At 52.9% G+C, this 27,738-nt stretch overlaps 1 protein-coding gene across 6 annotated transcripts; it reads left to right on the plus strand.

Moving 5' to 3' along the window:
- Window positions 1-788: 788 nt before the first annotated feature.
- SEPTIN8 (septin 8) lies at window positions 789-27,353 on the plus strand (the record flags this gene model as incomplete). 6 transcript variants are annotated; one of them, XM_082624036.1, is made up of 10 exons in its annotated part: window positions 789-1,264; window positions 12,578-12,698; window positions 13,748-13,943; window positions 14,292-14,472; window positions 15,476-15,637; window positions 16,208-16,304; window positions 16,502-16,670; window positions 16,874-17,006; window positions 17,108-17,298; window positions 26,197-27,353. In XM_082624036.1, exons 1-10 carry the CDS (start codon window positions 1,235-1,237, stop codon window positions 26,360-26,362), a joined length of 1,446 nt encoding a protein of 481 aa, XP_082480162.1. In that variant the 5' UTR covers window positions 789-1,234. The 6 variants fall into 6 exon arrangements, with proteins under 6 accessions (XP_082480162.1, XP_082480161.1, XP_082480163.1 ...); XM_082624035.1 differs by having other exon boundaries at window positions 794-1,264; window positions 14,286-14,472; XM_082624033.1 differs by lacking the exon at window positions 789-1,264 and adding an exon at window positions 1,866-1,935.
- Between the last annotated feature and the right edge of the window lie 385 nt (window positions 27,354-27,738).

The raw sequence follows: 27,738 nt of genomic DNA on the forward strand, positions 1-27,738 counted from the left end.
TGTCAGTTCACCTTAGTGAGTGTTTGCCCTGGAGAGAAGGGAGGGGAAAGCCACTTCAGGGTGAAAAGCCAGGTGTGCCAAGTCCAGATATGGTCTATGGGCATCTTCAGCCAGGACAATTTCCTGAGTCAGAGGGATAGGCTGGGTTGTTTCCGAGAGAAAGACAGAGGGAAGGGAAAGAAAAAGAGGGTTTCAGAGGATTTGGGGCTGGATTTGATACAGTCAGTGAAAAGGACTAGAGCCCCCTGAGGCCTTTGGCTTGGGCAGAGGTATTCGTTTCCTAAGTTTTGTGCACGTTTTGAGTAGTGAGATTAGCAGAGAGAATGTGCATGCACTGGGGGCCCTAGTCTTCTATGCACAGTGCCCAGACTCCATTAAGACATCGCCCCAAACCCTTGGGGGCAGGCAGGGTGACGGTCACTTGCAATGTGATGTCTTGACTGTCGAGCTCGTCTTCTATTGCACGAATCCCGAGCCTGAACTTCGCATCCTGAGCATTTGTTGAGCAAGAAGCTGAAGGCTGGTCCCTGGCCCGGGAAGGTCGCCCGGCCGGACGCGCGGGTCCCGCCCTGGGTGCCGCCCTGGCTCGGACCAGAGCATCAGGTGGGGCCCGAGGTACGGTCACCCGAGGCTGAGGCGGCCTCTCCTGGACCCGACCGGCCGCATGCAGTCCGTCGACACTCTGGCGGGTGATCCCGGTGCATTTACAAGCTCCGACCGGGTGGAGGCGGCTTGGTGGGGGAGACCCCTAGGGCGCACGCAGCACTCCAATCTCCTCCGCACGGAGAGGACTTCCTAGCGCGCGGGAGCGGGACACTCCCTCCTGGGCTTGGCCCCAGCCTCCCAGGGACACGCGGCAGGCCGGCAGGCACCGGCCCCAGCCCCTCGAGCACTGCCCTCCCGGTCCCCCAACTCGGGGACTACAAGTCCCAGCAGCCCCCGCAGCCGGCACCTCCCGCCTCGCAGCGGAGACCCCCGGTCATCCAAGCGGAGGGGCTCGGGCTGCGCTCGTGGCCGGGCCGGGCGGAGAGGCCGGTCCCGCGGGCGGGGGCGGGGGCGGCTCCGCGGCTTCTCCCGCCGCCGCCGCCGCCGCCGCCAAGGGGAGTTTCCAGGAAGTGGCCATATTGGATCCATTCAGCCGCAGCCGCACGGGCGGAGCGCGTCCCGCAGCCGGCTAGTCCCCATCGCGGCCCGGGTGCTCGCCCCGGCTCGCCCGCCTGGTGCGGAGCTCGCCATGGCGGCCACTGACCTGGAACGCTTCTCGGTGAGCGCCCTGCTGGGCCGCGGCGCGCGCGGGAGGCGCTGGACGCGGGGAGGGGGCCGCCCTGCAGCTGGCTGGGGTCGCGAGCCGGACTGTCAGCGTCGCGCGGCCGGGCCTCGACGCCGGGCTGGACGGGGGACACCGGAGCGGGCTCTTCACAGCGCTAGTCCGGGGTCCCAGGGCGTCGGGCGGGGGCGCCTTGCCGGGAGGCTGGCGGGGTCGCCCCCTTGGGCGAAGAAGAGCAGACCTCTTTCGCGGAAAGGAGCAGATAAATACCCGCCTGGTCCTGGCCAGGTCTGAGGACAGACTGGGGCCCCGGGGGCCAGAGGGGAGGATCCAGGATACTCCGGACCCACTTCTCCCTAGTGTTTCTGCACGGCTGGGGAGATTCCTAGCCGCGCAGGTGCTGTTGGATGGGTACAGCCGGTGAGGATGAAGCCATAGGGATCCTAGGGAGTCCCTCAAATGAGCCCAGGGCAGTTGCAGACCTGGGTCCTGAAGACCACGGCCTTCTTCTCCTTCCCGCTCCACCCCCCACCCCCCCACCCAAGCTCCCGGATCCTGGGTGCGATTCCAGGCAGGTCTGGCCTCAGTGGTCGGGTCTGAAGCAGCCATTCCCCAGGAACTGGAGGGATTCCAGATTCAGCCCAGTGGATGTTTGGGCCCCAGTCCAGGTATGCCTTCTGCAGGGCTAACGTCTCTGGTGGTCCCTGTACAGGTCTCTCTGGGCCTGAGCCAGCCAATAGCCAACTTCCCAAAGGCTTTCATAATTCACCCGGGGGAGAGGGGCCTTTTGGGGATTGTGTCTGCATGTCCCCTGATGTCTAAGGCTGGATTTGGGTGTGTCTGGGAGGTTGGGCTGTGACAGTGAAGGAAGCTGTGTCCTCTTGCCAGCATGTGAGGCCCTGGTTGGTGGTAAGGGGGAGGGAGGGCCCAGGGATGTTGGGGGTAGGGGGGAAATGCTAAATATGTGACTGATAAGGAATTGGTTCTGGGGCTAAATAAGGGATTCTGGACTTATGTAATTAATGCTATAAATATTGTCATCTGAACTTATATATGTAAATTTTCTCTTTAATCTAAAAATGTTGGTCTACTTTGGAAATATGCGTAATTAAAGCAGGAACTCTTGGTTTCATAATTTTTAGACTTGGGTGTTTTATTCCCATTGGAGAGGGGCCTGCGAGTCAGTTCAGTAAGTTTAAATACAGGAGGAGCAGATTCATCCTACCCCTGCACTGTAAGTGGGAATTTATGTACCCCAGGAGGGCTGTGCATGAATCCCAACAGACCTGCTGGTTAGCTGGAGGCCAAGAGAGCTGTGTGTGTTTGTACATCTCTGCCTGCGTGCCTGTGTGCATTTTCTGTGCCCAGCTGACCAGAAAGTTATGTCTGGGTCTTGTCTGTCTGTGGTCAGAGGTTACTCTAACAGTTGGTCTTGCAGGTGGGAGCAGTATGTAGAGTAACTAGAATCAGACTGCCTGATGTGAATCCTAGATTACTGCTTGTTGACCTTGTGACCCTGGGCAAGTTGTTTAACCCCTCAGTGTTCTCATCTGTATAATGGAATAAAAATACTACCTCCCTCATAGGGTTATTGGAAGGATTTAATGAGAGTATCCAGGCGAGGTGCTTAGAGCAGTGTCTGGCACATGGTAAAGACACAATAAATAATACATGTTACTTAGTGCCCATGTGGATGTGAAGACTGGCCCTGTGTGTAAGAAGGCAGCAGAGAATGAGCTTGCTCCATTACACGGTACCCTCCCTAGGGGCTCCCATCACTACACGCGTCCAGAGATTATCCTCAGAGGCTGAGCTGAGAGGCCTAGCTGCAGTGCCAGGCATTAGGCTGGAAAGGCTCTTCCCCTCAGATTCCTGTGTTTGCTCTTAAACCACATCTGCAAGGATTTCAGGTATTATTGCCATGGTGGGCCGAGGCACAGAGAGAGGATTGACTCAAATAAGGATGTACAGCCTGAGCTCAGGGGCCTTGGTTACTGTGCCAGGTTAAGCTGGATGGATGGACACCTTCCACACCCTTCACACTCTGAGCTGTCAGCCTCCTGGGAGGACATGGACACGGTTGAATTTGGGTGGAGACCTTGGGTTGGGTTTGGCCTGAATTTAGGAGTTTGGACTCCATTCTCCTCTCCTGCCTCGTCATCCCGGGAAAATCATTTCTTCCTTTATCTTGCTATAAAGTGGCAATAACCATACTGATATTCTTCAAAGAGTTTGTGGAAGATAATTGCAATCTATGGCATGTTTGGAGATATGTTTAGGTGTCTCACTTGCTGCAGGGTTGAACTGGGTGTCAAGCAGCGGCCATGAGGCTATAATCTGGTTGAGCTGTGGCAGGTTGACGCTGCCCCTCAAGCTAGCTCGATGGTCAGACCTGGAGCTTAGATGAGCATATGGAATGGTACTTTGAGGTCAGTGTGTGCTGCGTTCCTATTCTCCATGTAGCATGATATAAAGACTGCAGGCTCAGCAGCCTTTACATTTCGGCTGGGCCTTGCTCAATCCTAGATCAGCCATGGGGTTACGGTCGAAATCTCCTAGGGTGTGCATGTCTGGGACACCCCTCTGGGGAGTCTGTTGCCTCTTGCCCTCCTTGGGCAGCCAGACTCCTGTCCATTCTTGCTCTGCCCCTCCTCCTTAATTGGTCCCAGACTCTGGGCCTTACTCTTTGTCTGCCCCAGGGGCCATCTCCTGTAGTTTTCCTGTTAGAATCTCATGGGGCAGAGTTCAAACTCTATAGCGAGGGAGGATTGAGGGCCCAGGGAAAGTGGAGATCTGAGGGGGAGAGGGAAGAAGCGTGCGGCATGGCAGCCTCGCGCCTGGCACTCCTCCCAGCCCATCACTCCCCACACCCCCATCTCCGCTTTATCCCCAGCACCATCTGTCACTTCCGTTTTCACCCCTGTAATCTTGACTCTTCCCCAAGAAGCGGGCTATCCAGGGAGTGCCTACTCTGTCCCTGAGGCAAGAGCTGGTGGGAAGGAATGTGGGAGGCATCCCAGTGGGCCTGTCACAGAGTGGTGTCTCCCTGTCCTGTAAAAATGACCAGTAACCTCCTTGTTGAGCTATTCCGAGGAGAAGTAGGAGCTGAGCAAGGTACATCTGCGCAGCTCTCAGTGCCTGGTGGTGTGGAGGGGTCATAAGCGAGCGCCAACCTGCAAAGCTGCAGCTCCACCCCCTCCCCTTGGGAGGTGGGTCTGCCCTGCCCTGCCCCCCTCATGGGCATCATACTATGCTATGGGTGCTCACTTTAGAAAGGTCTGCCTGGGATCTGGACTGGAATGGGTCAGAGCAGGGAGACTGATGGGGAGGCATTGGTGATCCAAGGGAGCACATGAAAAGCGACTGAGCAGAGTAGGAACAGAGAAGGTGGCAAGAAGGAGACTGACCACAATGCCAATGATGCAGGAGAACTGATGGAGGCTTGGAGCACAGGGCCAGATATTTGTCAAAAGCTTTGGATGGCAGGGAGGGCACTGGATGCTTTGCATCCATCATCTTGTTGATGCCAGCAGCCCACGGTTGGGTGAGGTGCAGACTCTGGTCATTGGCAAGTTTGGGCCTCAGCCGCAACCTCAGCCCCCAGTACCCCTTGAGATGACAGAGAGGGTGGAGCCCTCTGAGTTTTGAGCCCTAGGATGGGCTAGGTGGAGGTACATATTTGGGGCAGTAACTAGCACAAATGTTTCTGTGGCTCCGGTCCAGCTACCAGAAGGAAGCCACTGCAGGATGACAGAGCAAAGGGCCTGAGAACTGGCTGGTCTCTATGTGTCCCCTGCAGCCTCTCCAGTCTTCCTGCCTCTGTGCTGCTAGGTTGGGTCTCAGAATCCCCAGTCATGGCCCCCAAGGCACAAGCTTTGCCAGACAACTAGATATGGAGCTATGCAGGCAGGAGGGAGACACATCTGCCAGGGGAAAGGATGCCTCCCAAGGTCAACATGCCCTCGTGATAGAGGTGTTCTTTGCTAGAGCCATTTGCATCCTCAGGGCTCACGTGAGGAACCATGGATGGGAAGAGGTGGTGGAGGACAGGGCAAGGGGCATCTAGGCTGTAACATCAGTTGCCCTGGATGGTATTGGGGCAAATTAGATATTCTCCTCCTCGGAACACATGGCTTCTAGATGGTTCTTGACCCTTATCTTGGAAGCCACATCAGAGGGACAGACCAGGGGAGGAAGGAATAAGAGCCTATTTCAGATCATAGGTGCTGGCCACTCTCTGAGGGGCCTCCTGGGCTTGGGCCACCTGAGGGCCAGGGTTCAGGAGGGGCTGTGGGCCATGGACCTAAGTCCACTCACCAGACCTGGCTGTGGGGCCTGGGTATGAGTCTGACACTCTGCCTGGTGCTGGAGTGAATGGTGCAAGCAACAGAGAAGTACAGCAGTGCTGCCCGAGCCTCTGCTGGCCCATGTTGGTGCCCATGTATTTCTCTGCCCCTTCCCAGCACCGGCCTCCATTCTGGGGTAGGAGGGGGGCATAGTCACCTTTGCTGCCTATATTCCTTTTTCCAAAGGTGGGGTCTCATTCACTGTGGAAAATAGATTGCCTCCATCCTGCCGTGTCCAGACTGCTGTGGCTTTCCCTGCTGTGGGGAGGTAGGGGGCTGCTGCTGGAGCCCCTGAGCCGAGTGGGAAAGTATGAACACCTGGGGTTCCAGTACCTTCTGTGGCCCAGAGTGCCTTCCCTATCTGCTCTGTGGTGGCATGGACCGTTCCCTCCCACGGGAGGGATGACACGACATTCCTGTGTCCTAGGCCTGGGGCGAGGTGGGTGGGCCCAGAGACCAGTAACTGTGCTCTTGGCTTCTTGGAAACCTGATTTTGACATGAGAAGCGTGAAATAAAACATCCCAAATTACTGAGTGACAGTCCTGCTGTCTGTGCAGAAAGAGGGAGGAAAGTGCCTCTTAGTGAGACAGGGAAACAGAGAAACTGGAGTATTGAGGTCAGGGCATTGGGGTGGCCTCGGTCTCCTGGGGGTACTTTTTTTTTTTTTTGCGGTATGTGGGCCTCTCACTGTTGTGGCCTCTCCCGTTGTGGAGCACAGGCTCCGGACGCACAGGCTCAGCGGCCACGGCTCACGGGCCCAGCCGCTCCGCGGCATGTGGGATCCTCCCGGACCGGGACACAAACCCGTGTCCCCTGCATTGGCAGGCCACTGCGCCACCAGGGAAGCCCTCCTGGGGGTACTTTTGCTCCCAAAGTCCCTTCGCTTCCCAGGATGGGGGAGAGGATGACTGGCCTTGAGAGAGTGACTGGTGATCTCCTCCTGGGGCCCAACTGCCATCTTGCCATTATTACCTCATCTGCCACCGTGCTGGCACCATGAAGGCTGATCCTGGCTTGCATCTTCTCCCCAGGTTTGTTGCCACCTTAGGAGAGAGATACTTTGGTTCTCAGGTGTCCTCTTGATTGGGGACAGGTATATTCTGCCTCTGTTCTTCCCTCCTGGCCCAGGATAGCAGCATTCCCACCCCCACCCTCCTATGTACATCCCTGTAGTTATTTCCCGTAACCTTTGACCTGGGCTTAGAGGCTTGCTGTGGAATCCTGGGACCAGAGCCTAAGCCTTTCCTGGGAAAATTCCTAGGATTCCTCTCGGACTCAAGGACAGTTGTGCTATGACCATGGGTTCTGGCCAGGGGCCTCTGCTCTGGCTATTTAAGGCCCAGGCTGCTGAGAGTAGCTAGAGCCAGGGGTAGGGTGGTTTGTGCCAGGAACACAGGCGGAGAAGGCTCCCAGTGGCGCAATGACTCCTGGGTCCACTGCACAAGGACTTTATAGGGCCCTCCCAGAGCTGGAGCTCTCCTGGGGAAAAGGCTTCCTGTCTGCCTGCTGGGTGCTCAGGACAGTGGGTACTAGGCATGGGAGCCTGGGGGGAGAAAAGCATCTGAAGTCCAAGGCACTTGGAGAGGACTCTGTGGAAGACCTGGGGTAGGGGCTGCTCTTTGCCTAGGATTCAGGAGCCAAGTACACTAATGGTGGGGTGCCATCTCTACTCCCACCCCAACAGCCAACTTCGTTTGGGAGGTTTGATCTCGGGGGCTTTTTTCACCCATAGCTTCCTTGGCTCTATTGGTTTAGACATTCAGCAGATTTCCATTTTCTTTTGGATAAAATCCTGTTTTTGTGGGCAAGTGCGAGACATGGTTTCCCCCCAGATCCCACCTCTCTTCTTGGTAAAAGGGGCAGCTCCTTTTGTCTGGTGTTTGGGGCTGCTCCAGAAGGCTCAGACAGCATTTCCTGGTCAGGAAAAGGATGTCCTATTTATCCACTGGGCTGCATAACAAAATGCCATTCTCTACTTTGTTCTGGACGACTGGGCATGGAGGAACGCAGTCAGCCTGAGCAGTTATTATTTTGGTTGTTGTCTTTGATGTGCCAAAGAAATGATGACATAGAAGCCCAGAGCCTGGCTTAGGAGCCAAAAGCTTGTTAGTGATTAGAGAGGGGCCCTGTGGAGTTTCCCATTGTGTGTGTAGAGCTCAGAGCTGCCAACTCTCTATCCTGGAGATCTGAGGACACTTTGAGCCCCCTGAGCTGGCACCCCTGGGAGCTGGGTATGTGGAAAGGGCCAGAAGCAGCTGGGTCCGCCTCTCACCAGGGTCCGAGTTAAGTTGTCCAGCCTGAAGTCTCCTCCCGCAGAGCAGTCTCCTGTGGGGCTCCATGCCCAAGAGTGCAGACTGGGTGTTTTGTCCTTCCAGGTCACCATTCTGCCAGACCCGGGGTTGCAGACTGTCAGACCATGGGTCAGGTCCACCCCAGACACATTGAGTTGGACCCTCGTGGTATTCTCCATTGGTAGTTGTTGCCAACCTTTGAAAACTAGTGGGTTTTGCCAAAAAAATCTGGATATCTGGATTCTCTTTAAAAAATTGGAAAATTTAGTAATGCTAGGTCTGCATTCCCACAGTTGGCTGGAGTCACAAAACCGTAGCCATCATGGACCGAGCACAGCCTCTGCAGTTCCCCACTCTTCCTGCCTCTCCCTGAGGGACCCCACACTCAGCCAAGTCACCGGGTCTTTCATCCAATAGGCGGCAGAGTGATGTGGCTGGAAGTGTGGGTTTTACAGTCACACCATCTCCATTTAGATCCTGGCTTCACCCTCCTGAGCAGTGTCATCTTAGCAAAATTACTTAGTGTCTTGGTGCCTCAATTGTCTGTTTCTGTACAGTGGGGATAATACACAGCCCACCTCATAGGGCTGATGTGTGGACTAAATGAGGTGAAATTAGAGTCACACCTGGTAAGCCCTTGTTAACTGTTAGATGTGGTGGTTGTTATTGTTACTGTCCTGCTCCCCTTCGTCCATTTACATTGCCTGCCTGGCTGTCACAGCCGTTTGAGTTTAGACTGAATTAGACTGAGCCCCTGAGGTTAAGGATCTGGTGTCTTCATCTTTTCATTAGTGGCTGTCCCAGTGCCTGGCACACAGTAGATGTGCCCAGCAAGCCTGTGCTGAGTGGCTGAATGAATGAGTTGGGAGCATAATAAGAGTAGGGGGTGCAGTGCAGCTGAGTGGTTTGGGGCATGGGCTTGGCTGCTCTCAAATCCCTACTCTACCCTGATTCGTTCTTTAGCTTCTGTGCACCTCAGTTTCCTTACCTGTAAAATGGGCATAATAACGGTCTCTGCTACACAGTGTGGGAAAGGGCTGCGTAGGAGACTGTGTAAATCACTTGGTTTAGTCTGCACAGGTGGACCTTGGTGAGGTGTTGGTGTCATCATTTGACATCCACTCCTTCCTGTGGTTGTAACACCACTTTTTCCTTCCCTGTCCTTACTCTCCTTGCTTTCTCCCTGTTCCTCTGCATTCAGAGTTTCACTTTGGGGACTGTAGCAGTCAAGATGCTTTCAGTTGCAGGTAATAGATAGCCCCATTCAGCTAGCTTAAACAGTAAAGGGGAGATGTGGCCGGGGTAAAGGGAAAAGCTCAGAGGTAGAGCAGACACTGGCTCTCTCTCCTCTGTGATTTTCTTGGCTTAGCCATCCTCTGTGAGTGGGCTTCAGTCTTACGCTGGCTCCCCTAATGGTTACAAAATGGTCATAAAGGCTCAATCTGGGTCGCTTGCCTGTGCCTGACCAATCGTGCGATCATGCTAATTGTCTCAGGACTATTAGGACCCAGCCCTGGAACTGGAGCTGAGGTCTTACCTGACAAATTGCAAGTAACCAGTGAGAGACCTGAAGTTCCTTTCTGAGTTGTGGTAGCTGAGATATGCCAGTGGTGCTTTGTAGGTTGCTGGCTTCTCCTAGGCTGAGACCTAGTACAGGTCAACGGAGACACCAGGGCGGGCACCTTGGAGGGAGTGTCGCACCTTGGATCACATGTTGTTGATGCCAAATATAGGATCGGGGAGGTTGGCATTAGTAAGAGTCGCACCTCAATAGAGCTGGGAGGTCAGATCAGTCTCCTGAGACCAGGGAACAACACTCTGTCCCCGTGAGGACCAGCGGCCATTCTTCTGTGTGTGGATGTGTGTGTGTGCACGCGTGCTCTGGAGATTGACACTCCCGTGGCCCCCGAGGCTCCTGAGCAGGATCAATTGCCCCAGGTTTGTGGCCCTTGGAGTGACAGAGTGTAGCCTGGGCAACAACTTGGGGACGAAGACCTCCCTGTACGTACACACTTCTCCAGAGAGAGCCCAGCTGTGTGAGTGAAGGCAGGCAGGGCTCGCTGAGCGTGGGTGGGTGGGCTTGTGTGAGACCCCTGAGTGCTGCTCTTAGCCTTTGGAGCCTGGGACTGTGAGAGAGTTGGGGAAAATCAGGAATAGAATGGCCTCTGATTCTGTGTAAGGACTCTGAAGCCGAGTATGTGTGTGCGCGTGCGTGGCTTCCAGACAGCTGACTGGGTGGGTTTTGGCGGCAGACTACAGGATGTTGGATTGCATCCTGATTGTGTCACCCTTGGAAGAAGAGGATGAATAAACACATAGCCTTCTCTGCAAGCACAGCACGCCTTAAATTTTGGAGATTTTCAGTCTCGCCTGAAAAGAAAGCCCTAGACTAACTGTTCTGTCCTCCATTTGATCCTCAAGCTGCCACGAGCAGGTGGAACAGAGACCGAATAATGAAGCTCTGTGTAAGGTGGGCAGATACCCCTGATGCTGTGGCAGTAAAGGCAGTGTTCAGTAATATATAAGTGGTAGTGTTGTCTAGCACATTGGACATAGTGGTGGGAGGGTGGAAAGTGGGAAGACTGACCTCCCCCAGCCTGCAGCCCACTTCAAGGAGCTCATGGAACAGTTGGAGAATCATGATGCATATAAAAAGGACAACTAATAGTGCAAGGAAATGGGGTCACAGCCAAGTGATGGGTCTGGAATGTGAGTACTTAGGGGCCAGGTCAAAGCAGGTGCCAGAGAAAGGTAGAGTGAGCTCTGGGGCCTGGGGAAGGTGTCAAGTTTGAAAAGTATATCCAGAGATAACCAGCTGGGCAGGAACCAAGCCTGTGAAAAAGGTCTCAGATGGTAAAGGGCTCGGAATGCCATGCTAGGGGGTTTGAACCAGACCCAGCACTTCCTATGCTCCATTTACTGGTTTTGATGTGGCTACCAGTGAGAGGAAGCTGCCTTTGGGCCTCTTTGTTGTTATGTTTGCAGCCCTGGGGGGACCTGGGCTTGATTGGGAAGGTTGTGACTCAGTCCCCTGGGGATGGGGGCAGGGAGAAAGGGTCAGCTATAAGAGCAGAGGCTCTGTTGAAAGAGGGTCATTGGAGGGAACCTCTTAGGGGTAACTCTGACTTGTTCAAAGGGATAGTACAGCTGCCCGGAGGGGCCACGTGGGGTCTAGGCTGCCCACACACACACTTGGGAGTCTTTGATGCAGGGATGCCATGACTGAGCTGGGGGAGGGGCCTGGGGGAAGGGGCAGGTAGGCATAATTAATGAAGAAGAGAGGGTTGGGTTTGAGTGCCAAGGGGCTCTGGTTGGGAGGAAAGAATGGTCAGAGGGTTCAGGCTGAGACAACAGGCTGCGGCTGCAGAGAGGTCAGGGGGAGCGCAGATGCTCAGGAGATCCCTGTGCTGGAGGGCAGGGAGCCAGGGCCCTACTCTCTGGTCCTCAGCCCTCTCTGCTCACTGTGCCTGTACCCACACAAGGGCTGCCACTGTCCTAATCAGTGCTTCTGGGACTGTCTTCAGTTGGGCCTGTTTCCTCCCCTCAGGAGCTGTGAGCTGGGTGGCAGGATGAGACTCAGACCCACTGTCCTGTCCTGTCCTGTCCTTGCTCTGTCTAGCTGGCAGTCAGGGCAGCGGGGCTTGGGAACAGAGGAGGCATGCTTCTGCCCTACACGGAGCTGTCTGGGGCCTGCCCTTGAGAGGACCCAAACCTGGGGAGGATGAGCCTGGGAACCTTCCGTCAGAGGACAGCATTCCACCCCCATTCCCAGGGAAGCAAAGAATCCACACAAGTTGGAGCCTGACCTTGACCCTCTGCTTTGGGTCCCGGTGGATTCTTTTTATAGTGCTGTGGGCCAGCTCACTGGCCCCTGCTCGCTCAGGACCTGCTGCCCGCCTCTCTGGGCAGGCCTCCACATTCTCATCCAGAATCTAAGCAACTAGGACTGGGGTGGGGCTGGGAGGATGGCAGGAGCCAGAGCCTGGGAGTCCCTACAGAGTACCACTGAGGCCTCAGAGTCACAATGCCCCAGAGACTGGTCCTGAGACCCAGTGGTGGGTCCGAGTGAGCGCCGGCCCCTTCAGCAGGGCCCACGTGTGCATTCCATGCTTGGGTGTGTGAGGAGCAAGGGGTGCCCGTGGAGGACTGTGAGCCCAGCCTGATAGGAGAGGCCCCCCCGATAGTGCGAGTGTGAGGGGGTCAGGCCAGACCTGCCTCTGCTTGGGTCCTGCTTCAGTAGGAAGGGGCCACAGGAACATACACACCTCTAATCTTGACCTTTTGAAATCTTCGTTTAAGATCCAGGGACCATCTGGGGCCTCCTCCTGGGCAGGAGGGCAGGTGAGCCCTCAGGTAGCAGCCGTAGGTCTTGGGGCCACCTGCCAGGAGACACCTCAGGCGTAGACATTCCTCGCCAGCCCAGGAGGAGCAAAGCCACAGGTGAAAGGGCCTTTTCCCAGTTAGAGTCATGGGTCCTGAGGCCCTGGGGCTCCCTCTGTGGAAACTTGGCCTGGACTTGGAGCTCTGATGCACTCACGATGCGTCCTGAGATGTGCTGAGAATTGAGACAAGGCTGGCGGCGGAGTGGTGGGGGGTGACTCAGGTTTAGCCTCCCCGCTACTTGACCCCTCTTCCCTAGTGGGCTCACTGCCTCTCTCCTCTCTCTTGGCAGAATGCAGAGCCAGAGCCCCGGAGCCTCTCCCTGGGTGGCCATGTGGGTTTCGACAGCCTCCCCGACCAGCTGGTCAGCAGGTCGGTCACTCAGGGCTTCAGCTTCAACATCCTCTGTGTGGGTGAGTGTCATGCCTGGCCAGGGGGCAGCCTCAGACAGAGGACGGATGCGGGTCTTCTGGGAGATGGGACGCTGCTGCCCTGACCACCTGTTGAGCTGCAAGGGGACCTCCCAGGCAGAGTGACACTTTGGGGGGTGAGGACGAGGCTTTGGTGGGTGTCTCTGCCAGGGTCAAAGATAGAGGTGGAGCCAGGGCCTGATTCAGTGTTGCCATGAAGAGTAAACTTGGAAAGAGTAAAAAGCTTGGAAGTGCTTTGAGTGTTTATCACAGTGGTTGGGATCCATTTGTTTGTTTGTTTATTTAAAAAACAGCTATTGTTGTTCCTACTATGTATCAAGGACACTATGGTAAACCAGACTGTCCCTGCATTACAGTGTTATGTAGTAAGTGCTCCAGTACACATCTACACAAATACAGCCCCCAACAGGGAGGCTCTGGAAGGTTCCATGTGCCTCAGGGCCTGGGGCTCCCAGAGGGGACAAAAAGCTCTGCCAGACCCTCTACAGGTGCCCAAGCCCTGGCATCTGCCAGGCTGTGGGTGCCCCTTGGAAAGCAGCCTTTCCTGAACCTCCCCCCTCCCATTAAAGCTTCATGAAGTTGGGGCCACCCACAGCAGGTGGGCTGAGCCACTGGTGGCTTCAGACCCTGGCCCTGCTGGCCCCATGACCTTCCTGGGCCCAGGAGGGATGGCGTGCAGAGCAGGTGACCAGGTCCCATTGAGGCCAGCAGAGGCCAGTGTCTAGTGGTATCTCACAACTGCCTGGCTTTGTCTCTTCCCCACGCTCTGAGGAAACACCTACACACACCCCACGTAGCCATGTCTTATGTCCAAGTCAGCCTTTTGGGTCTTCCTTACACATATTATTTCTGAGGCCACTGAGAAGGGATGGTTCATGGGGTTGGGGACAGTGGGGGATGGAGTGGGAGACCTGCCCCCCTCTCTTGTACAGAGGCCGAGGGTGCCTGAGCCCCACCTGGCTTACCCAACAGCCAGGGACAGCTCCGGTTCCAGCCTTTGACATCCCCTCTGCCCACTCCTTGCCCCCCAGGGGAGACTGGCATTGGCAAGTCCACACTGATGAACACGCTCTTCAATACGACCTTTGAGACGGAGGAAGCCAGTCACCATGAGGAGTGTGTGCGCCTGCGGCCCCAGACCTACGACCTCCAAGAGAGCAATGTGCAGCTCAAGCTGACCATCGTGGATGCCGTGGGCTTCGGGGATCAGATCAATAAGGACGAGAGGCAAGCGGCAGGAGGGGCGGCCCGCCTGGTCTCTTCCCCGTCCCCCCACGTCCGCCGTGGTTCTAACACTCTGCCCGAGTGGTCTGCACCCCTCGCTGCCCCAGACAAGTAACCAAGCCCGCACTCCATGGGGCCCAGGGGAGGGCCGTTAGGAGACTATCTAAGGTCCTGAGGACCCCTTGGGGGACCAGGAGAAGGGGTCAGCCACCTGTACCCAGACAGGAATCCCCAGGTAGAAGCTGTTCGTTCCCGCAGAGAGAAGGCTGGTGGGCAGCCTGGCTGAGCTCCAGGCCTTGCACCGCGGCTCTGCTGCCTGCCTTCCAGTGACGGAGCCGTCTGTAGTTACAGGCCCATAGTCGACTACATCGACGCGCAGTTTGAAAACTACCTGCAGGAGGAGCTGAAGATCCGCCGTTCGCTCTTCGACTACCATGACACGAGGATCCATGTCTGCCTCTACTTCATCACGCCCACAGGGCACTCCCTCAAGTCCCTGGATCTGGTGACCATGAAGAAACTAGACAGCAAGGTCTGGCCCCCCTCCAGCTGATTCTGTGGGCTCCCCATCTTCCACAGAGGCGGGGTGTGGTTGGGGGCTTGCAGACAGCCCCCTGGGCTTGGTCCTCTCTGTATCTTCTCTTGCATCTGTCCCTGTGGCTCCAGCCAGCCCCCATTGCTCTGGGCTCTTTCTCCAGATCTCTGTCCCCTGCGTCTGGCCCTGAGCCCATTCCTTCCACCTGAGTTGATTCTTATTCTCAGCCTGCTAGCTCCTGGCATCCTCCCCGTCCCCCTAGAGTTACCTCCCCACCTTGCCCCCGACCCTCTGCCCCTCTGACCCCACCTCCCCAAAGCATCCCAATTCTCTGCTCATTTTCTCTCTCTCAATTCCTAGTTTCTCTGCTGCCTTCACTTCCCCTGTCCTTCCTGCCATGGCTTTCCCTTGGGGTCCTCCTGAGCACAGTAGAGACAGGAGAGTTAAGCCCCAGAATTAGAGTGGGAATGAGGAGTGGGTATTAAAAGGGCAGCTTCATGGGAATGACAGGAATGGCATGGGGTCCTGGAGGGTGTGCAGCCCTAGAGTCACCTGTCAGCTCTCACATGACTGCTCCCCTCTCTCAGGAGTTAATTTTCACTGTGAACAATGGGATAACCTTGGCCTGGGAGATTTTGAGGTCTTCCTGTGGCTACTGCTAATGGGTCATCTAACCTACTTTGGGGGCACTCAGCCCCCTACTGCTGGTCCTGTCAGGCCCCACACCGGTTAAGACCTTCAGAGCACTCTGGGTCAAAGCTGGGTATGCCCAAGGGACTAATTTGGAGGTTTGGGGCAGCCAGGGCTGTAAGAAACACTGCAGCCAATTGTTACAACCCGTTACAATGGCCCCAGCTGGCTGGGTTCAGGCCAGGACACCCCTTAGGAGCAGCTCCATCTCTCTGGCTTCCTGCCCGCCTGCCCAGGGGTGTGGCCTGAGCAGGGCTCTCCACAGTCAAGGAGCAACTCACCTGCTGACCCCTCTCCTCAATCCTGGCAGGTGAACATTATTCCCATCATCGCCAAAGCGGACACCATTTCCAAGAGTGAGCTCCACAAGTTCAAGATCAAGATCATGGGTGAGCTGGTCAGCAATGGGGTCCAGATCTACCAGTTTCCCACAGATGATGAAGCTGTTGCAGAGATTAATGCGGTCATGAATGTGAGTGTTGGGCAAGGGCCTTGGGGCTCTGGGGCCAGAGGGCTTGGAACCGGCCCCAGGCCACTCTCTTTTCCCTGGGTTTCAACCTTAGCTCCCCAGGAAAGATGGGTGGGCCTCTGGGAGCTGGCCAGTCCTTCATCCTCTGGACAGGAGATGGGAAGAATTGGGTATTGGGCTGGTACCGGGGCTTCCCCAGGTTTAAGTTTCCCAAGGTACGAACTCAGGGCTGGGACCTGAAACCTGCAGGAGCAAGCAGGCAGGATGCCAGGGCTTGGGAACTTGGAAGAGAGCCAGGCCCACAGGTCGTTTGAGAGAGCTTCTGGTGGCCCCTGGGGAGCCCAAGGGCTGAAAGAACACCCTAGAACAAGAGGAAAGGGGTTGCGGGTTCAGCCCACTCCCTTGTGTGGAGGTTCCAGGATACTTCTCCAAAGGAAAGCCGGCAAGTGAGCATCTGGCCAGGCCTTGTTCAGGTCTGGGCAACCCCTCCCTGGGGCCCAGGGGCAGTGAGGGTGGGTCTGTCCATTAGCCTGTGTCAGCTCAGTGCTCATGCACACTTGGGCCCCTTTCCAGGCACACCTGCCGTTTGCCGTGGTGGGCAGCACCGAGGAGGTGAAGGTGGGGAACAAGCTGGTGCGAGCGCGGCAGTACCCCTGGGGCGTGGTGCAGGGTGAGTGTGGTGGTGAGAGCACAGCCCCGGCTGGGGACCCAGACTCAGTCCCCTGTCCTGTGTCCTCCCCGTGACCATCTGCTGCCTGTCCTCCCCCTGGAGTCTACCTCTAACACCCTAACCGCTGTCCTGTGCCCCGTCCTTCCTGTGCTGGTGGCTGGGAGCCTGCCTGATGCCCACGTGCCCTCTCCTTTCAGTGGAGAATGAGAATCACTGCGACTTTGTGAAGCTGCGGGAGATGTTGATCCGGGTGAACATGGAGGACCTCCGCGAGCAGACCCACAGTCGGCACTACGAGCTCTACCGGCGCTGCAAGTTGGAGGAGATGGGCTTCCAGGACAGCGATGGTGACAGCCAGCCTTTCAGGTGACAGCCTGCCTCCCCAGCCACAGCCAGACTTGCCACATCGGCATCTGTTCTGGGGGCTTGTGAGCTGGGGAGAGAGGCCGTTGGGACCCCAGCATCCTCTCCCCCGACCCCCTATGCCCACGTGATTTCGCTTCTCTGGCCCTGCCCACTCCGTTCCGCCATAATCTCCGCCTTGGCCTCTTTTCTCTGGGTCTCCACAGCCTACAGGAGACATACGAGGCCAAGAGGAAAGAATTCCTGAGCGAGCTGCAGAGGAAGGAGGAGGAGATGAGGCAGATGTTCGTCAACAAAGTGAAGGAGACGGAGCTGGAGTTGAAGGAGAAGGAGAGAGAGGTGTGTGCGGGGCTTGAGGGGTGTGGTGAGGCCAGGCCAGGGAGGGCCCGGGCTCCTTCTGGGCCCACATGAAGCCCGGCCTCCCCGCCTTCTGCTCCCAGCTCCACGAGAAGTTTGAACACCTCAAGCGGGTCCACCAGGAAGAGAAGCGCAAGGTGGAGGAGAAGCGCCGGGAACTGGAGGAGGAGACCAACGCCTTCAACCGCAGGAAGGCGGCGGTGGAGGCCCTGCAGTCTCAGGCCCTGCACGCCACCTCGCAGCAGCCTCTGAGGAAGGACAAGGACAAGAAGAAGTAGGTGGCGGGCTCCCTGCCCTGCGCTGGCTCGCTCTCTCTCACTCTCGCTCACTCTCGCTGGTTCACCATTTTGCTCTCTCCTTTCACTTGCTCTCCCACCTCATTCTTGCTCACCTTTCTTCTTTCACTAGTGATCTTCATATCTCAAGATATCAAGCATTCATGCCCACTCTTGTATTTGTGCATGAGTGGCCCCTCTTCCCTCTTCTACCCCACACCCCATTTCTCTCTCTCTCTCTCTCTCTCTGTCTTTCTCTCTCTCTCCTGCAGCCCCCTCAAGAGCTGGGTGGAGAAGGCTGGGCCACACAGGCAGGGAGTGGCCCCCGAGAGGGTGTAGGGTCTCAGGGAAAGTCTTTCAGGCCAGGAGACGGTCAGGGCCTGGGAATGTTAGCATTTCTGGGCAGATTCCAGTTTCTGGAATTCTGGTTTCTGCTTGGACAGCCATGGTGCCTCCCCCTCAGTCCTGAAGCTGTGGACGTGGGCCCCATATTGGCAGGCAGGTGGTGACTGAGGACAGTGGAGACTTGAGCCCAGCCAGCACTAACCCCCTGGACACTATGATCTTGACCTGCTAAAGGAAGGACAGAAGCTCCCTGTAGGGGCCCTGTGAATCCTACTGGAGAGGGGGCTGCCCCTCAAGTAGAGGCTGGAGTTGTTCCTCCGAGAGTACTCCGAGGAGAGAGAATTATGGGGGATGAGGCGGAGGCTTTTCCAGGAGTGCAGTCAACTTTTGGCCAGGTGGGGGCCACTCTAAGTCCCTTCTCCTTGGTGTTTTTCATAGCCTGTTTCCACACTCACATCTGGAGTCCAGATGCCCTGGCTCCCGGGGAGTCTCCCTCTCCCACCCCACTTCATTCAATGTCCCACACAGCATCACACCGTGGGGATCTCGTCTGTCCCTGCTTCTCCCTGCCCCTGGTCTGTGTCAGGTACCTTACTTCTCTTGCCAGGTGTACCCATCTTGGTCCTCATTCTTGTTCTTCTTGGAATTCCATTTCCTCCTGGAGTGTTTGGGAATGTGTATGTCCAGGCACTTCCTTCCTTGGTGGCAGTGGAGCCTTGTGGTTAGGGCCATGCAGCGCATGGCTAGCTGTGGCCCTGGGATGCTGCTTGTGGCCTTGGCCTTCCACCTGCCCCCCAATATTGTGCTCCCTAACACACACACACGCATGACACATGTACACTGTCTTACTCTCGCCTGCCCCATCACATACATAGACTCAGACACATATCTACTAACACACACAGTCCCCAAGGCACACACGCACAGAGGCACAGACACATCTAAGGAAAATAAACTTAAGGAGCTTCTGGGGGAGACCAGGGGGACAAAGCCAGGCAGTTAGGAACTGGATGCTAGTTCTCATTCCCAAGGCCTGCCTTCTGCTTTGGAATAGACCCTGTAGTTTCCCGCATCCTGCTGACTGGTGGCTCCACCCCAGCTGCTGGCACGGCTGCGACAGATAAGCCCCTGCTCGTCCCCAGGGAGGACCCCAGCCCCACACTCCCCTCAGCCATGTAAATTTCCCTTCTGCTTTGCATTTGCTTCAAGCCCTGGTCCCATGTCCAGGTCTTGGTGAGCTCAGTGAGTGTGAGGGCTCTGTGAATTGGAACCTGTGTGGATTTCAAGCTAGTGGTTCAGAAATCTGGTTTTTCCTGGGAGGGGGTATGCCACTCTAGGGACCACATGCTGGCTCCTGAATTGACTTTGCCGTGCTCCCTGCCAGCTTATCCCAGGCCATCTCGTTAAAAAAAAGGCAGGCAGAGTCCCCTAGGAAATGAGCTATGGAGAAACCCCTCAAAAACGGAAGATCAAGGACCCGTGGCCGGGTCAGGGGATGAGGGCCAATGGGGTGGGGTGCAGGCTGGCTGCAAGCACAGCTCAGGGTGGGGCTCATCACTGGTGTCAGGTCTCCCTGCTTTTTTCATGTGACCTGGGCCTGGAAAACAGGTCTTTTCTGTTTGCTGGACATTCCAGAAAGCTTCAGTCAGTTTGGCCTCTGGGAGAGAGCCCTCTCCTCCAATGCTGGCCTTGTGGAGGCCAGGAGTGGGGTAGGTGGGGTGGCTGGGAGCACCCCTTCCCCCTACCCTGGTCAGGGGAATGGGATGAGTCAGGAGTGCATTTGGGGGGACATTTTTTGGTGACCATTTAGTTGAATGGCTTTGATTGACTGTACTTATTCTTCAAATTTTAATTCATCTTTGCAAAATTACTTCCCTATCAGACCCTCAGCCTGGGATGCCATAAACTGAAGCGAATTCTCTGCTTTGCTTGTTACAAATGCCAAACTGACTGTCCTTTCCCAGTGTTCATCTTGCTGTCTTTTGCTTCTGTTTGATTTGGTCGTCTGTGTACCTTTTAATGTGTCTGTTTTTGTTCTGTTTGTTTTATTTTTATTTTTCAGTTAACGCACGCACAGACTTACATGTCAAGAGTGGACTTTAGACTTTCATGTGTTAAGTTGCTTGAGTTACACCTTGTGACCCTTCTCCCATAACATGGTGTGAGGACGGACTGGGAGCTGGTACAGACTCCAGTGTTTACAGCCTTGCTTTGTCCCCCGCCAACCCCGCCATCCCCCAGGCTGCCTGGGCCTGGCGGGCCGCCCTCTCTATGCAAACTCGTTAAAGCCATGAATGCTGGAATCCAAAACTGATGAGGTTTATTTTTTTCAGAGCCAGTGGCTGGTCTTCCATTTACAGTGTCACTATTCCTTGACGGAGCAGTTTTGTGCCACTCTAGCGAAGGCCCCAGCCGGCGATGCTCGGCCTAATTGTTCAGCGTCAAGATGGCATCTCATGCAGTGCCCTAGGTGTGGCCACGTGGTGTGGTATACATGCTGCAAATTCGCCTGATTCCCCTTCATTTTAATTTTTCTAACCTAGAGCTTAATTTCAATAATAACTTTTAAAGCACTTCTAAATTTTTATTTTGGCACGAGCATAAAGACAAATAATACCCTCTCCCATTATTTTCATAAGTAACAGATTCCCTGATTTTTAAAAACTAAAAATATCTCTAAACCTTTCTTATGTATAAAGTATCCCTATAAAATATAGGGAGAGATGGGTAATAAACATCCTGTAATGACAGTGTTTGGAATTTCTTTATGGATGAAAGTGGATCATGAACAAGACCACGTCCAGTGTTTTTACTGTGAATGTAAATGGAACAGCAGCCCAAAGCCATTGTCTCTGTGCCCCAGAGGTGCTACCTGTAAACAGGGACCAACCCCATGTGTGCGTGTTAAGTGTTTGACTCTGTTTAACTAAGACCCCCAAACCAATCCTGCATATTCCAAATGCAGAGAGTGTTCAGCAGAAACAGGTTTTTCTCCAGGTCATTGTTTCCTTTTTCTTGGCTGAGTCACAGGGAAAGAGATGAACGTGTCTGATGTTGTGAACAATTTAAGAAAAAAATACCAGCAGAGGAGCTTTTCCCCTTTACCAGCATTCTTAAAGAGAACATTCTAAGAAAGTACAAGCATTCTTCTATGTTCCTGTTGGTTTGCAAGCCATTGAGAATATCAGGGTTGAAAATATAGGCTGATAATATGGTACACAAGAAATGAATAGATGAGAGGAAGGATTTCATTTAATGTTGATGAAGCACTGTGCTGGGCACTGGCTACCCAGAGTTAACGCGCAGCTCTGTCCTCAAGGAGCTTACAGTCTAGTGCACTCCCTAGTTGGAAGACTTAGGAAGCTGCGCTAATATATTGTTGGATTGGCATTTTGTTTTTTACGTCCTTCATCTTCTCTCCCATCGTTGTTTCCCTCTTTCTGCCTTGGCCTGCTTTACTGATTTCCAGGACAAGGTCCTGGCTCCTTCCTGCCCTTCTGAGACCATGTTCCATTCAGAGAGGGGTGGAGGGTGAGCTGTATGTATCCACTGAGGCGTGACCAGGAAAAGGTGGTCTTTTTCTCCTCGCCAGGAGCAGAGCAGGTTTTATTGATGCTCAAAGTGAAAATTCTCCAAAGTTATGCCATGACCAGGGGTGGATACAGGTTTTTGAGGGGCTCGAAGCTTGAACTACTTGAGAAACCTTTTTTTTTTTTTTTTTTAAAGAAGGATATGAGTATAAAATTAGGTACAGGGCCTTGGAAAGGGCACTGAGAATTAAGCTTCATTAGCTTCAGAGTAAATCCACCTCTGGCTATAACTGATGTTTCAGTGTGGTATCCAAAAAGGTAAATCAGCATATCTAAGGCAGATGTGGACTGCGAGTGGCTTAACTTTAGGGTAATTATATGTCTGAAAATGTATTTAGTTGGGTGGAAGTATGACCTTTAAGATAGCCTCTGTCAGCTAATGTATTTCTGAAGACGAGGCTCAATGACCCAGCAGGTTCACTGGTTATATAAGAAATGAGGACTCCTGATTCATGGGCTAATCTGGGGACTCTTGGAGTGGGCAGATTCTGCCACCCATCCACTGCCGCCTGCAGGCTGCACCCAGGGCATACTTGCGAGGCCAGAATTATGGCTGGTTATCTGCCTGCGGGCCCAAGCCTTCCCAGAATCTCGGGGAGACCTGTCATTGTTACATTTTCTGGGGTCTGAGCTGCCTCCACAGGACCCACTGACTTCAGCGAGCCTTACTGCACTTTTCTCCCATGCTGTTTATGTTTGGAATTTTGTCATTTTTAGCTGAGACCAAATTAATCCTTGGTGCCCAAGGTGGGCTTAGAATTTGCCATTATTTAACAAGCTCCCCGTCACGGAACGTGCCCCCTGTCTGCAGGATATCATTACCCCTCCTTTTCTGTCTCAGTATCATCTGTTGGCATTTAGGACAGTCAGTGGGATCACGCTGGCATTTACTATCATTTCTTTCATGAACCAAGTTGGTTTTGGGTAGAATCACCGTATAATTTATTGCCCAAACTGAGACTTTTGAGAGTGAAAGGAAATGTTATTTATAATTATGCCAAGTCAACAGGCATAAGCCATGACTGTCTCAGGCAAACTGGGATGTATGGTCACCCAAGTTATGGGTAACCTGAGTCTAGGTGGTCTGCACTTGTGCAGACTAACTCCATGTATGTTTGTGTGTATGTCTTTGTGTGGGTTCCCTGTTAAGTGGGGCTCGTATTACTGGATAAGAGGCCCAAGGGAAGTGTGGCTTGCTAGTCTGTTACGTTAACATGCTTTTCTAAAACTGCTTCACTTGTTAATTCATTTACTCCTTCATTCATTGACAATTTTTGTTCCTTTCCATTCACTTTGTACTCATTTCTTTCCCATTAAATTTTGCATTTATTTTGAGTTTTTGTGGTGTCTTTTTTGGGCAGTGGCTTTTCTGATTTAATGTTTCCTAGCCTATTAACCTGCTACACTTGTGGTAAAATACAGCTTGTCTTTTCCATGAACTTTGTGGGGTTGATCAGCTTCTATAGGAGTTGTGTTTTAATAGTGAATCCTGCTATGGGCATCTGTGAAAGGCTCTTGAATGGGTGTGGGATGGAGGAAAGATAGGAAAGAGAAGACGCAGCCTGTGGTTAATGAATCTTTATCAGGTGACTTTATCCAGCAGGACATGAGAGAAGGAAGACCCTGCCCTTGAAAAGTTTACCTCCTTGTTGAGGAGGCTTGACATACGACAACTAACATTTGAGTTCTTATTGTGTGCTAGTCATTGGTCTAAAGTGCATTACATGTATTAATTCCTCTAATCTTCACAATAATCCTATGGTTAGGTACCATCTTCCCCATTTTATAGGCAAGGCACAGAGAGGTTAAGTAATTACCCAAGGTCACACAGCTCGTAACTGGAGGAATTGAGGTTTCAATATTGGTATCCTGGATCCTTAATTCCTGTGCAGCTTGACAGTGTAGGTTGGTGGACCTGAGATGGTTTTGTAGAGATGGGATGCCCTGGTAAGTAGGCAAATGTTTGGTTGAGGAAGGGCAGACTGGTGGTTGAAGGAAGTGATGGCAATCTCCTGGGCCCATTGTTGAGGTGCTTTCTCTGTTGGACACTAGGCTAATCTCTGGGAAGACCAAAATGAGGAGATGGGGGACTAAGGTGGGGAAGCTGACAGCCCAGCAGGGAGACTGGCATGCAGGCATCCCTACTCTCCCCACAGGGAGGCAGGTAGCAGGGAGGCAAAGTCTTCATCAAGCTTAGAAGGACAGAGACTCTCTAGGAAGCCAGGGGGAATAGGGCCACACTGATGGAAGGATCTTGGCTCACCCAATTGGGGGAGGTGATATTTGGACAAATTTAGGACAGGTCTATGATGCTCATCCACCGTGCTCCTCTCTTGGCCCATCTGCCTCTGAGCTCTCTCCCATCTCTGTTTTCTGCAGCCACAGTCCTTTACCAATCCCTGCCCTCTGCAGATGGGGACAAATGGAAGATGGATGTGTCTTTATTTCTCCCACCACAGTGATCCCCAGTCTCTAATCTGAGGTGGGATATGAGTTCCTAACTGTAGGAAAAAAATGTTAAAGGAGAGTAGGATGGGACCTAGGATTCCAAGGCAAGCTTGAACAGCATAAAACTTTAAAAACAAAAAATCTCACAAGTGGTATTTTGGCAATACAGAAGTTTGCTTCCCCAAAGAAGGGGAATATTATTTACAGAAAGATGAAGCAGCAAGGCTGTCCCTTATCCCCATACTGTGGCTCACAGGTCTACCATCTCCTTTTTCCAAGAGACTGAGAGTTGGTTTAGCTCTGGGGATGCAGCTTACTTAGTTAAGGGGGTCCAGATGCCTCTCAGCAGTTTCCTGAAGTCAGAGACAGCATGAGCTGGTGTGGGCTCTCAGGATGAGCCCCTGCCCCACCAGTGACAGTGCCCACTCCCGATGGAAGGAAGGAGGCAGAGGGAGCTGTGGCCATGAGCAGCAGGCTGCCCCTCAGCATGTCCCTCTGTGCTGGACTAGAGGACAGTTACTGACAGGGCTCGAGAGATGTATTTCAAGTGTATTTGACTCTATCAACTCTAAATGCAAGGTATCTAATACATAAAAAATAAGACTCAGACAGGGCTGAATTCAGGAATTAAGGTGTATTTTAACAAAAGCTCCAACAAGCAAATTTGTTTCAACAAAAGGTAAGAGATTTGTGCTGACTACAGTACAGACACTATTATATATATCTAGTCCTCGGCTATTTTGCAGCTGGTAGCAGATCACACTCTGCATGGCTTAGCACGTTTACAAAAAACTGTTCACAGTGGAAGGACTTCACAAATTACCTATAAATGTGTGGTTCAGTCATTCATATCCCCAGCACTACTTACACAGCCCCAGTGGGCATCGCTGCCAGCTGGACTCCACTGCCTAGAGAATGGCTCTATAGTTTCACCTCCCTCAGCCACGCTAGTGATCTCTCCCTCCTCCTGGCATTGGTGGAGGCGGCCTCAGCCTCAGCACCTGCTCACCTCAACCAAAAGCTCTGGGAGCTGTCTCTCCCCATCACAAGGGTCACCTTGAAGTGTTCTGCTTTAACACAAGAATCCCTCTAGTTAAGCTAATAAACTACTTTGCTTAAGAGTAACAAAGGAGAAATTGGCCTAAAGCTTGATCAAGTTGCTGTACATTAAATAAAGCATACTTTATAAATCGAGTCCTTATGAAGAAAAGACTTAAATCCTGGCCAAGTCGAGGTAAATCTATCTGGAGAGACTATCCCATTTCTGCAGGGGTGTACAGAGTACTTGGGACTTGAAACCTGCACATGTTCTTGGTACAAGCCTGGGAAGCTGGAAGGACCTGGCCAGCACTGGCAGGTGGAGCAGCAAGAACTTGTCTGTCAGCACCAGCCCAGCCCTTCGGCCCTGAGCAAGGCCTACCTCTGGCCTCATAGTCCAGCTTCTTAGGGGCTGATACAGCCCTCGCTGGAGAAGGAAGAAAAAGCAAGCTGCAGTATGAGCATTTACTCCTTCTCCCTGGTCTCGGGCCCAGGGCTCAGAGGGAGGTGGGGGTTCAGTTTGTCAGATTACCCTTCCCTTTAGGGACCCTGACCTGTCTTTTTTGCCCCCTTATTTTTTTCTGAAGACAGGAATGTTTTCTCAGTTGCTCTTTCAGGGCCGCCTTCTTTTCTTGTTATAGGATCCATAAAGCCTACAATATAGAGGAGTCCAAGCAAGGAGGGATTGCCATTATGCTCTAAAGGGCACTGGGGTAGGGGCACAGAGGCTGGCAGGTGAACCAGAAAGTTGTCTGTGCAGGAGGATGACTAAAAACTTGTCAGCTGCTGCTTTACAAGTTCTTTGCAGTGGTTCCACTGCCTAATACCGACCTGTAATTAAAACAGAGTGGTCATCCTTGAGGCAGAATCATTTTACATTCTAAAGAATGAGCAACTCAGTGCCGAAATATTAGCATGGAGCAATTTCAGGAAGGTCCAACCACCCAACTTAAGAAAATTAACCCCACCATCTCAGGAACACCCATCTTCAGCCTCAGCAAAAACTGTCATTATTCTAACTGCATTCCATCTTACCCTGTCCATCCTGAGTGATTCTGACCTCCTATTGCCTACTCAGGGTATCCTGGTGCCTGGTACCATATAGAGGGTGAGGGGTCTGAAATTTACACTCCCTAGTACTAAGCTCAGGTTTGCTTCCTCCTGAGTTAGACATGTCCCCACATCCTCTTGACTACAAGGGCTGCTACTGAGATAAAGCTTCACTCGCTGTCAGAGAAACCCACTCTGGTGAAGGGAATGTGTATCTAATACTCAAGTCCAGAGGATATGCCATGTGTGGAAAGCCTAGCCCTTAGGAAGACTCTTCAGAGTCATCATGGCCAGAGCATCTTCTGGAGCCCACAAGGGCCAAGAAGAGCCACAGGTACCCTTTTGGGGGCAGAGTGCATCAGCTGAAGGGGCAAAACTGAGAGCCTGGTCTGGGGCAAAGTTGATGTCTACCTGTGCTTTCTTTAGCAGATCAGATATAGGAGTACAGCAGTCGGGCATGAGCCTCTCCAACTCTAAGGTGATGATGACCAAGGCCAGTGTGGAGCCCTTGAACTGCAGCAGCTGGTGGCCCGCCATACAGTGCTGCAGCTGCCTGGTCAGGGACGCGACGTGGAGGGAAGGATTCCTCTGAGGCAGCAGCTCCTTCACATGGGGCCAGCCCAGGACCACCAGGGCGTGGAACTGGAGACCGTGGTTTTTAATGTTAGAACAGAAAAGCCCATACTTTTCATATATCAATGACCAAAAGTGCAAACAATTTAAATTTTCATCAGGGAATATCAAATGTTGCCCAACCCTTTTCATTCCCGTTCATGGCCCCCCAAGGGGCTTGAGGCTTAATACCCACTCTGTGGCCAAGCTCAGCTTCAACCCTGGAGAGAAAAAGACAGTCTGCTTTGTGACATGCTCATTAAGAGCCTAAAGTACCCAGATGACAGTGTTTCAATTCTGAAAAATAGAAGCATACGACTCAAGATTAAGGTAGCAGAAAAGTTACTTGTATCTGCTTGACATGAGAGGAAACTCTGCAGCTTGGTAACAGTGCCCAGTTTTCATACTGATACAGCCCTTAGTGATTTAATCTTCATGCTTCATAACAGACCAAAACCCCATGACATTTCCACATTGCATAATTTTGCCTTACTAACAGAATCATATTCTAAAGGTTGACCATCATTCTCTAACTAAAACAAATACAAACGAATACGACATTTTTAAGTGCCAGATCAATATGGTCTAAAGCCTCAATAAGGATTGTGTGTAGGTGAATAAAGACAGCTAAGTGAATGTGTGTAAAGTGTAGCAAAAGCAGACAGATTTTTATGTACAGTATTCATAGAATGGAAAGTTAAATATTTTTGCAGTGTGTATTTAAAAGAGAAACTCACCATAATAGTGCCATCTAAATATCTTTGTAAAGTTAATTTAATGTCCTTTAGAAGTGGGAGTCTGGTGGAACTGTGTTGGATTTAAGACAACATTTCACTCTTCCATATGTTGTGAGCCTTGTGGGTCACCTCACTGTGCTGCATATGCAAGGACGTGTGCTTTGCCATCCTATGTTGTGAACAGCTTTTCTAAAGGCACAGTGAGTCCAGGGTAGACTCGTACTTACTATGGTCAAGAAGTCCAGCGGTGTCCCACTGTAGAGGTCCCAGTGAAGTTTGTCCAAAATAGCCAGCTCCATCCTCAGCAGCTCATTCGGGGAATAGCCAGAGCCATAGTGCTTTATGAATTCTCTTATGCGTGGAATTAACTGTAAAAAGAAAATAAAGAGGCCAAAGCCCTACACCATGTCATGGTAGCTTTTGTTTTCTTATCCCTGGGGACTGGGCATCCATGACCCAAGTAGAGTTGTCTTCCAGTGACCCACCACAGAAAATGCTTCTGAAAGAAAGACCAAACCAGATCTTGGCTATCTGTCAAGTCCCCAGGTATTGTGACAATATGTAGTGAATGTCACATGGTCACCTGCTGCCAACAGGTCTTGATCCCCAACTGCACTCC

The sequence above is a fragment of the Mesoplodon mirus genome (genome assembly GCF_964341445.2).
Source record: "Mesoplodon mirus genome assembly, chromosome: 5".
In the NCBI taxonomy this organism is placed as follows: Eukaryota; Metazoa; Chordata; class Mammalia; order Artiodactyla; family Ziphiidae; genus Mesoplodon; species Mesoplodon mirus.